General features: G+C 49.1%; 1 protein-coding gene across 1 annotated transcript in view; it reads left to right on the top strand.

Annotated features, from left to right (window-relative positions):
• The first annotated feature begins 189 nt into the window (after positions 1–189).
• Positions 190–10,467, top strand: part of VANGL1 (VANGL planar cell polarity protein 1) — a 41,564-nt gene continuing 31,286 nt past the window's right edge. The window contains exons 1-3 of the mRNA XM_054269986.1: positions 190–240; positions 8,059–8,350; positions 10,084–10,210. Coding sequence (XP_054125961.1) covers positions 8,268–8,350; positions 10,084–10,210 — 210 coding nt within the window. The 5' untranslated portion in view covers positions 190–240; positions 8,059–8,267. The remainder of the gene's footprint in view (positions 241–8,058; positions 8,351–10,083; positions 10,211–10,467) is intronic.

The following is a 10,467-nucleotide window of genomic DNA, read 5'->3' as shown; positions in this document are numbered from 1 at the left end:
CGAGAGATTCGGCTGCCGGAGCTCAAGTACCGTGAGGGCGGCCGCTGCCAGGACAGGCGAGCCTCGCCCGGGGGCGGTGGCTCCGGCGGGGGAGGGACGGGCTGCGGGGCGGTGCCGGGCACAGGAAGCGGAAAGCGGCAGCAGCGACGGCGGCCGCCGCCGGGGAAGGTGGCGGGGGGCGGTGCGGCGCGGAGGGTCGGGTCGGTGCCGGCAGCAGCATGGGACGGCCGCGGGAGGGAGGTGAGTCCGTCCATCCGCCCGTCGGTCTGTGCGGGGCCGGCCGCGGTGCGGGGGGGCGATGCCGCTGCCCCCACCACGCCCTCCCGCCGCCGGGACCCCGGTGCTGGGGCGCCGGGAGCGGCGGTGTGGCAGCCTCCGGCTCCCGCGCCTGGCCGCAGGGTCCGTGCCCGGCCGGGCGGTGCTGCTGAGGGCCCCGGCGGTGCCCGCTGCGGGGCCAACCCGCCGCGTCTCGCTGCCCTGCCCTGCCCGGCGCTTTCCGCGCTGCGCGCTCGTTCCCGTGCCTGGGCGATGGTGGAAGGCGGGCGGGGGCCTCCCTCCTGCCGGCCGGGGCGCAGCCTGCCCGCCGTGAGGCTGCGGGGGCGGCGGGTCCGCGGTCTCGGCATCCCGGGAGAAGGCGCTCCGTGCCGGCGAGGGCCGTGGGCGCAGCAGCGCTTTGCTGCCGAGCCTCGCCCTGCAAGGAGCCGTGCGCTGTGGGTGCGAGAGGCTCCGCGCTGGTGTGAATGCTCTGCCGGCAGTGCCTTGCCTGCCCACGGCGTGTGAAACAAACTGCTCTGTGTTTGGGCTCATCCCGCTGGGCAGTGCGGGAGGGGGAGCAGGAGTGACGGGAACGAGAGCTGCTGCGGAATAACATAGGGGGTTTGGTTTTTTATTCAGAAGGTTGTCAGAGTGGTGAACTGACTCTCTTATGCCGAGGGTTGAACTCTTTGAATTGCAGAGCCGGTGAAAGCATAAGTGACTTGATGGCAGGGTTTTCGATCTGAGGAGGCAGCTGGGCGATTCCGTGGCTGTTTGGAGCAGTGGAATTTTTTGACCCCGAGTTTTCAGTAATGAACTGCCCACATGATCTATAAAGGGTTAAGAAATGGAATCACGCTGGCTGGAAGTGCAAATTAGGATGTTATGAAGTATGTTCTGTGATATCATTGCCCGTGAGCTCAGCCTGACTTCAAGGAGGAGAATTGTGGAGAAGGGAGCTCCAGCAGTGCTTTGCCACCTTTGAAAAGCTTCGTTCTGACCTTGCTTGGCTCTTTTCCCCCACTGGGGTTTGGCTGTTTAGCTGGCCACAGCTACGAGGCCAATGTTGGCTCAGTGATCACTACAGTTGTTAATTTTGAAAAATAAATGTGAATGGAGTCTTGTAGAAAACCTCCTTTAAAAATTTTCCCTATAGCTGAAATTTTGGAATAATCCCAGGCTGTACTGGAACCAGCCAGGCAAATATCTAACTGCTCCCAGCCACTGACCAGCAGCTCCCAGTGGTTGCTTCTGGCCTTTCTGGTTTTGGTAAGCAGTGGCAGCTGTTCCTGGTGGCTGTTGTCTTATGGATATGTACACCTGGAGAGGGCTTCCTGTCATTGTGAGATGGATACAGTACTAGGACAATACAGTACTAGGACAACACTACCACAACACTGCAGTTGTACTAGCGGAACTGCGTGTTGTGTTGTTGTAGCCTGCCTTCCTTACACCCCCACCTCTTGCAACCAAAGCAAAGGATGGTGTCAGAAATGTGACTTTGCTGCTGCAGGGCTTGTGCTGCTGTGTGGGGAGCTGGGAGGCAGACCTGAGTGGAGAGCTGTGATGTCCAGTTCTGCTGGTGGGAAATAGTGAGCTCCTGTTTCCCCATGTCTGGTACCATTGTTTGGAAGAAGAAAATTAACCCGTGTAAAAACAATCTTAGTACTTCTTTTAATTCCTCATTAGCCTGTATGTCAGGATTTTCTGACTTGGGTCAAATTAAAAATCAATGGTTATTTCCTCTGGGGTCAACACCTTTGCCCTCTCTCCTTGCAAGGGCAGAATGGCATTGGACTTGTACAGATTTGAGCATGAGGGAGATGTAGAGAGACTCCATTCTGTGGAGTCCCACTGTGCTGTGTCCTGGGGATTTTCTCAGGGTCTGTAGACTTCTTTTTTGTTCTAAATTTAAATAGAAAATTCTGGCAGATATGAAGTGTGTTAAAGAAGGGAGTGCTCTTTCAGTAGAGAAACATTTTCCAGTTCATACCTTTTAATGCTAACTCAGTATCTAAGTGCTGTGGCTAAAAGCAAGTACTGAAAATGAGGTACAGGTACTGCCTGTTGGGATAGGCAGAGTCAGTGTTGTCTTATGGGACACTTTTCCCTGTTTGTTTTGTTTTAAATGTCAGTATGGAAAACTGAATTCCTGTGCACAGTCCCAGGTGCCCTGGTGTCCTGAGGTTGAGGCCACACTGCCTTGTGCCCCACTGCATGGCTCTGGGGTTAAGGGGAGCACTGGAAGATCTGGCAGCATGGAACATACCCATGAATGAGGAATCACAAGCTTTCACCAGTCTGACAGGATGGCACTGAAGTGTAGTTTGCATGATTGAGTCTCAGATGCTCATTGTGCTTCAGAAACCTGGACAGCACAGATGTGGCTCTTGGAGTGGGCAGAGGACATCCTCCAGGGAAGTGCTTCACACATGGGCCCCATGTAGAGAGCTTCCAGCTGTGTAACAGGGAGACAAGAGGCTGAGGGTCACTGCTTGGAAACTCTATGCTCACTTGAGTGGTGGTTTTGCCTGGGTATTTCTCTTGTCAGTTGCTGTGTTTTCAGACCTGTGTTGCTGCATGTTCTGATTAAACAGTGGATTGCTTCAATGAACCAAGTAGCTTTTCCTTCTGAAATACCCATGTCATGGGCTAATGGTTTTCAGCTTTGGAGCTGGAAATTCCAGGGGATCTGTGAAATCATTCTGAGGAGCCTCTGAGAGGCAAAAGAAAAGAGAACCTATTGCTAAAGGGCTTGAATTTGCTGACTACTAAAGGGGTTTTTTTAGAATGAGGGGCTTGCAAATCAAGAGCCTCCACCATACAGTAAAAGCCATGGTTTAGTTATATATATATGGCCAAAATTGACCTTATTTAATGACATGCAAAACTAAATACAAATATTTTAGAAAAACCTTGTTTCCCAAAGCTCGCTGCCCGTTAAATCTGGAAGTCTTGGCTCTGCGAGTAGATGAGCATGGATGAACTTATGTGCTTCCAGATCAAGTTGCTGGATTGGGGCCTGCTCAGGAAATTCAAAAGCAAGAGGTTCCTGTGGCATTGCTCATAGGTCTTACTATGTCTGCAGTTGAAGTTACGCAACTTGTCATTTTCCTGAAGTGAATAATGGGAATGTGCTGCAGCAGTACTGTGCAGCCGGGCCAGTGCTGGAGTTGGAAAAGCTTCCTCACTGCTTAGCCGTCTTAATTGTTTTTACTTTTGAACCCTCAGCGCTTGAGGTTCGGTGTGTTTGATTTGCAAAGCTCTTCGTTTCACTAAATGAAGGGAAAAAAAGATTTCTCAGTGCAATAGCTCGTGGGCATCCATTACCCCGCAGACAGCTGGTGCTGTTTAACAAGTGAGGCTGACGGCGGTGTTTGGAGCTGCATTCTGCGCACATCCTCACGGACACTTGTGGCTGCTTTGCGCTCCAGATGGCAAATACATACAAATACACACAACTTCATGAACTGACTGGTAAACCAACTCTAATTGATTGCAAGTTTTAAACAGAGCAAGATTCAAACTGTACAAAGATTTCAAAGATGAGCTGCTCTGGAGTTATTTGCCTCAACTTCACAGGGGAAAAATCCATTGGGAAAGCATGGGATGTAAAGGGAGCTGTTGTTTGTGTTTGCCCTCTTTGATTTAAAGATGTAACTTGCTCTTTTAAATTTCTCTTGGGCTGGGAGCCAAACTGCTCTCCCTTGAAGACGATCACAAAGCAAACTTCATTGGAAATAGGATTGGGCTTCCAGTGTGGAAAATAGCAATTCAAAAGAACTCTTTTTGAGATTTATGAGCGTATGAAAAGAGGGAGTTACAATGAGTTGTGTAGCTGCGTAGAAACTGTAATTACAGTGATCTCTGGGGTATTCAGGGGTAGCTACATTTCTTCACTGTCATGCGGGGTGTGGCAGTCCTCCTTGCCAGCACAGGGTCCCAAAATTTACTTCGGGTGCCCTTGCCATTGTTTTCCATCTAGTACTTGGCTTCTTTCTGTCATCATTGAATAGGGGAAAGGCAAAGTGAGAGTGCTGGCCCTACTGGGAGCAGAGTTCTGGGTGTACAGTTTATACAACTGTCATGGTGGAGCAGAGGAGGCATTCCCTCCTCCCCTCTAGCTGTTCACTTGTGCTGCTATTCACCCTGATGTTGGTTTTGATGTTTTGAGCTGTGCTGTGAACTAGGTCACGGAAAGGATCCAAGACAAAAGCGTGGCAGGGGGGCAAAAAGGGATTTTTTGTTTTGTTTTCCAGCAGTGCTGTTTGCTTGCTGAGAATTGTGTTGACACAACCGAGAGTGGTGAACCGTGGTGCGGAGGTGGAAGCTACTTACACCAGCTTTCTTGTCAATGCTGAAATACAGTGCAACTGTACCCTCGGGCCAACAGGGCTTTGTTTCATGCAGGGCCAGAAGCTCTGCAAACAGACCATGCCTTCAGCAGAGTCCTGCAAGATGTAATGATCATTTGTGAAGCCATTTCAATTGGCTGTGTTGTACTCTGAATTCAGGCTCTTTTGTGAAGGGATGAGGCCCCAAATGATGGGGCTGCTGCTTTAAGCAGAACACTTGTCCTTGCCCAGAGGGGTAGGGTAGGAATTATCATTAACTGTGATTTAGTAGTGGAGCTGTGTAAAGACTGTGCTTAGTTTGGATATGGTTGTGTTATGAAGGACATGAGGGCAGCTTGTCTGCTCTAGGTCTCCTCAGGCTCTAGTAGTGGCCACTCTTGGGTTGATGGCTAATCCAGTGTTGACTTCTGTTGATGCTATTGGAAGAACTCCAACCCAGAGGTGTAGTTTAGCTTGTTAACTGTATTTTGGTCCCTTCCTTACCTCCTCCACAGTAGTTTCAGAAGCTTTTGTGGTGTCAGGCTGCCCTGCCTTCCTGCTGCGAAGTAGACCAGGAGGCGGGCAAGTGGCTTGGCATGGCTGTGGGGAGTGCGTGTTTGGACTGTGCCCCTCCCTCCTTGGCTGGGAGTGGTGTCTATCTAGCAATCCAGGCTACCCTCTGTTGGACAAGTCTAGGAAGCCTTCTTGACAATCATTCTCAGTTGGGCACCGGGCAAAGCCAGTGGTCTTCTGCTTTTTGCAGCTGAGGTTGGGCAGATGTACTTTGTTCTTGGCTGGCCTGTGAGTGCCTCGACAGGAAGATTATTTAGCCACTGGCGTATCCTGCAGTTGGGGCAAGGAGGAGGTGCAGAGTCCCTGAGTTCATCCTAGAATCCTTTAGGTTGGGAAATACCTCTGAGATTACTGCTTTTGACGGTGATCCAGGAGACTTGATGGTTTTTGGGGGCCGCCTTGTTGACTTTTCACAGAGCTGTGTCAAAACCGTTGCTCTTGCTTACACAGAAAGGGAAAGTTGGCATGATCCAGCCTGCCCTGATGTTCCTGTGTTGGTCTTTTCTGCCTGGTGCCCCTGCACTGCCTTACTTCACTCACCATCAAATGGGCACTGCTTGTTCATGGTACCTGCCCAGGCAGCCTGTGCATTTCCACAGCAGCCTCTGCCTGCAGAAATGTTCCCAGAAGCCTCCAGAGAAGTACGATCCTGTGCTGATGGGATGAGAGAGGCCAAAAGAGGAGCTCTATTCCCAGTCCCTGCCTCAGCTCTGGTTCTTTTACCTGGGATATGGGGGAAAATTCTTCTGTGTGGTTAGAGGAAAAGGGTGAGAGATTATACTTTCCTAGAGGGCTAGAAAAATACGTAACCTTTACTGATATATGCCAGCAGCTCTCGTTGCTTTTCCTTTTCCTATAATGCAGTGATATGTATCTGTAAAGGTGATGGCTGTTCTCAAAGGGACTCCAGTAACATCACAAACAGTGGTTTAAGACTACAATAACTTGTCACCTTTTGTTCAACTGAGGGTGTTTCTGGTCCATGGCGCCTAATGACTGTAAAGTCCTGTGTAGCCATCTCCTCATCGTGCTTTTTGAACGTAGGGGGTCGTGGCCTCATCTCCATTTATCAGAGGAAGACAGACAGAGAGAAAGGATTTTTCTGTGTTGCCTAGCAGGACAGTAGAGGTAAAAATCAGCTTTAATGAGCCTGTTGCTGGAGCAGTAAGGTACAGGCTGTGTGCAAATCCAGGGAGTTAACGAGTGTTAACATCACATCCTAGGCTGGGGGATTTTTTTTCTTGTTACAGTAATGATGCCATTTTCCAAACTGTGCTGTGCCTTGGCTTTGTTTAACTGTATTTAAATCCATCCTCATTCCTTTCCTCCTGAAACCAGGCCTTGTGGTCCCATCCTTATTTGTCCTTTTCATATTCTCTGAGTTACAATGTGCTCTTAGAGCTTGGGAATCCTGTACACAGGAGGTCCCCCTGCCTTTCTGCTTTCCAGGAGCCCCGGAAAGCCCAAGTGTTTTGCAAATACCTGCAGCTCTGGATGCAGTGGGGTTGCTGCTTTACTTTGTTGCAGATTGCACCTCCAGCCAAAGAACCCTGTGGGGAAGAGGCTTGGTTCTTTGGCAGTGCTTGCATGTGGCAGAGCTCTGTGCTCTGCTGCGAGCCTCTGTGGAGGTGTTAATGGAGGAATCTTATGGCTTGCAAGAATAGTTGGCCAAAGCAGGATTTCTGTTGTTGTCCCTCTGTCTTTGGGGAAGGAGAGGGATGAAAGCAGTGGTTGCCTTTTTTTACTGCTAACTGCTTCAAAAACTGCTGTGAGCAGAAAATTACAGAGGAATCTAATTTAAAGTGCTCTTTTGCCCACTCTGAAAGCATGGCATGGCTTCAGTGCCGTGTTGGCTGGAGGCAGCAGTTGCCTGGGCAGAAGGCATGTGAGGAGTGCTGGGCTGTGCCAAGGTACCTCTGTCCATAGCTGCAACCCTTCCCTCTTCCCTATTTGCATGTGTTTCCCCAAACCGGTGATCAGCTCCTTAACGCCCCTCCTTTCCATGTCTCTTCTCACCTAAGGCAGGATGTGGATTTGGAAAGTGGGATGATGTCTACCCTTCCTTCCCACAGGGCTGGGGGTTTTGACATGTTACTGTTGGGGATTGTTCTAATGTTGCCCTGCTCCAAAAAGCATGACCCTCTTCTGCCCTTTAAAGATGTGACTTCAGCTACTGTTCCAAGTGGAAGTACATTGTAGGAAGCGTGGCCCATATAAGCTAGATGTGATCTCTAATCGACTCTCCCCAGTGTTATTAGTATGTGTATATATAGAGATGATTTTTAATAAAATTGAATTCTTCGAGGCCCGAATTAGCTTCTGGAGACAAAGGTTACAAAGAGAGGGAGGTGTTCACAGTGCCATTGATTGTACAGTAACTAATGCCTGTATAATGGGCACACCTTGCAGTTAAGAAAACAAAGCAGGTTCAGACATGGTGGGCTGGTTCTCTCCAGCATTTCTCCTAGGGAAGTTGCCCTCACCCCCACCCGTTCCCCCTGTAAACAGGCTGTAATGCTGCTGTTCTGAAGGGGGGGTTATTAGGGCTGTGTCACGCAGGACAAGAGATGTGGTGTCGAAGCCAAGCCTGGTCGTTTTTCTGTGGGTGAATTTTGGTATGTAAGGCTGCTGTGCCTTCTCCAAGTCACTGTCCCTACCAGGTGACCTAGACTGTCTCTTCCAGCTTTTTAGATGAATGGGCTAAACTCTGCAAAACAGATGCACTGAATTCATTTAAAGCTCTTCAAATGCATATATTTCACTAGATCAGAAAGAAAGGCTGAGCAGGACAGGCTTGATGAGTGTGATATGTGGCCAGAGTGAGGGAATTCCTGCAGCAGGGATGATGTCTTGCTTTGCTTAGAGTGCACTTCCATGCCTGTTTCTCGTTTCTTAGGTCAATCGTGAGAAGCCAAGCACCCTCCCTCCCCTCCCCTCTGATCAGATTCCTTTTAAGTGAAGCTCACTCAGTCTCTGAGGACCAGATCTCACTGATGACTGGGAAGCAAAGAGTACCCAGGAAAGCACTTTTACCACGGACTCCACCTCAGGAGCACCAGGAACTCATCTTCTGAATAAAATCTGTGCCCCTTCCGTGCACACCTGATGTCTGCTGCGATGGATACAGAATCAACATATTCGGGATACTCCCACTACTCAGGTCACTCCAAAAAAGCTCACAGACAAGGGTAAGGAAATGTTTGTTTTTAATTACTTACTGCTCTAAGTTAGGATATGTCCTATGGGGAAAAAAAACTGTAAGCCAGGATAAAATCGGTGGACCAGGATGTCTGGAGAAGATGGATGTGGAAAGTCCTTGTGGGGAACACAGTGAGGAGACTTGAATATCTGCTAATTCATTGATATTCAACCTGTTGGATGCATGCTGGAGTTATGTGTGGCCAAAAAGACTGGGGTAGTGCCAGCAGAAAGAAAAGATTACCGAACTCCCCTCTTAAAGGGTGAGGGATGAGTACTGAATCTGGGGAAAAGACATGTTAGACTTCCTAAATTGATAATTGCTAGTTGTCTTCTGATGCCATTTCTTTATTCTGTAATAATATGGTTTCCTGCCTCTCCCCACCCTCCTCCAGCCTACTCTGTTAATGGTGTGTTGAGTTTTTTTTAAAATAGAATTTGAGTGGTACTTGAGTCGGCAACAAGTCCTTTATCAGCGTTGATTGGATTAGGAGTCAGGCTTTTCTGAACTTGAATAGCAAGTCCTTTCTGTTGTGGTAGTTCAACAGCCTGAAAATCCATCTGCTCTGAAACTTTTGGAAGCGTTTTCTTTTCTTTTTTTTTCCTACACTATACTTAGTTTTACATGTGAAATATGTGCCACTTACTGTTCGCAACTTATTACTGAGCTGGTCCAAAATAATTTTGCAATTCGGAAGCAATTACCCTGTGTGGTTGGAAAAAGAATTCTTCCATGAAGTCTCTTTGCTCACAGTCCAGTTATCGAGTAAAACATGTCTTGTTTGCCTTTTTTCCCTTCTTTAGCATCCAACCCCCAATACAGATTGCCCTTTTAAACTTAGAATGCTATGTGGAAAGATGCCTTCAGAGTTCCAAAAACAACATAAAAATCCCAGAGCCCTTAAACTGGATAAAGTGTCATCCCCTGAAACCTTTGGGCTTTGGTAATTCCAAGAGAGAGGCAGAGCTGGGATACTCATGTGTTAAGCCAGTCCCTGAGCACAGTGAGGGTTTCCAGTGCAAATGCTGCTTTCCTGTCCATGTGGGAACGGGGAGGAAAGCATTGGTGGGCAGATTGGTGGGGCTTAATTCATCTTGAGACTTTCTCAGATGAGAAGCTGTGAGGTCTGCAAGGGTGCTCTGGAAATAAAGACTGGCCTTGTACCCTTGATGTTCTTGCTTTCTTTGTGAGAGGTTAACTTGAGGTTATTAACCAGTGGAAATAAACTTCACCAATTGTCCTACATTGTTAAGGTCAGAGATGACAAGACTCTGCTTTGCAGGAACTAAAGCTGTATTGATTAATTCCTTGTGTTAACTGGGCATGTCCCTGCAAGACACTTTCTTGTAGGTGGAGAACTGTGTAGACCAGTAAATTCCAAATGGAATTGCCAGTTGTTTGGAGCATGCAGGCTTTCCTTTTAAGCAGAGCACTGATGGAAAGTGTTTTAAGGTGGTGGGCATGGATCCCTGTCCTTCCCTCTGCTGTCACTGAGGGGGTGGTCTGTCCCAGCCCCCAGGCTGTCAGCTTCTTTGGGCAAAGTCCCTTTCCACCTCCTCCAGAGCTTGTTTTGTCGCAGCCTGAGTCTATGTTGATCGAGAGGACAGACTTGTCCGATCTAATGCTTGGGGCACCTGTTGCAGGTAGAGGCGCAGCACCTTTCAGGCCCTGCTCCATGGAGTAACTGGTAACATTGTTCTCCTCCTCCTCTGTTTGAAAAAGGAGCCGGGACAGACACAAATCTCCCCGAAGCAAAGACGGCAGTCGGTCGGAGAAGTCCGTCACTATCCAGACGCCTCCTGCAGAGCCGCTGCTCGGCAATGACGCCTCCCGGGCAGAGGAGGGCCAGGTAAGGAGGGCTGCAAGCAAACCTGCAGGGTGTGTTGTGGGACAGAGCTGCGGGCTCGCTGCCTCATGAGAAGGAAGAATTGGGAAGAATTGGGAATTCTTTCTTTCTTAAGGGAGGAAAGAATTATTTGCAAGCTGTTTAGTAAAGAGTCATGGCTTATGGGTGCCCTTTGCTCATGCATACAGCCAAGGTCTCAGCCACTCTGGCTTGTTCTGAGGGTGCTGTTTCTGACAGCACCAGTGCTGATGTGACAACTG

Source organism: Melozone crissalis, unplaced genomic scaffold (assembly GCF_028551555.1).
Source record: "Melozone crissalis strain CALT ecotype California unplaced genomic scaffold, PUWL_Pcris_2 ptg000008l_1, whole genome shotgun sequence".
NCBI lineage: Eukaryota > Metazoa > Chordata > Aves > Passeriformes > Passerellidae > Melozone > Melozone crissalis.
This window is presented reverse-complemented; position numbering and strand designations above follow the sequence as displayed.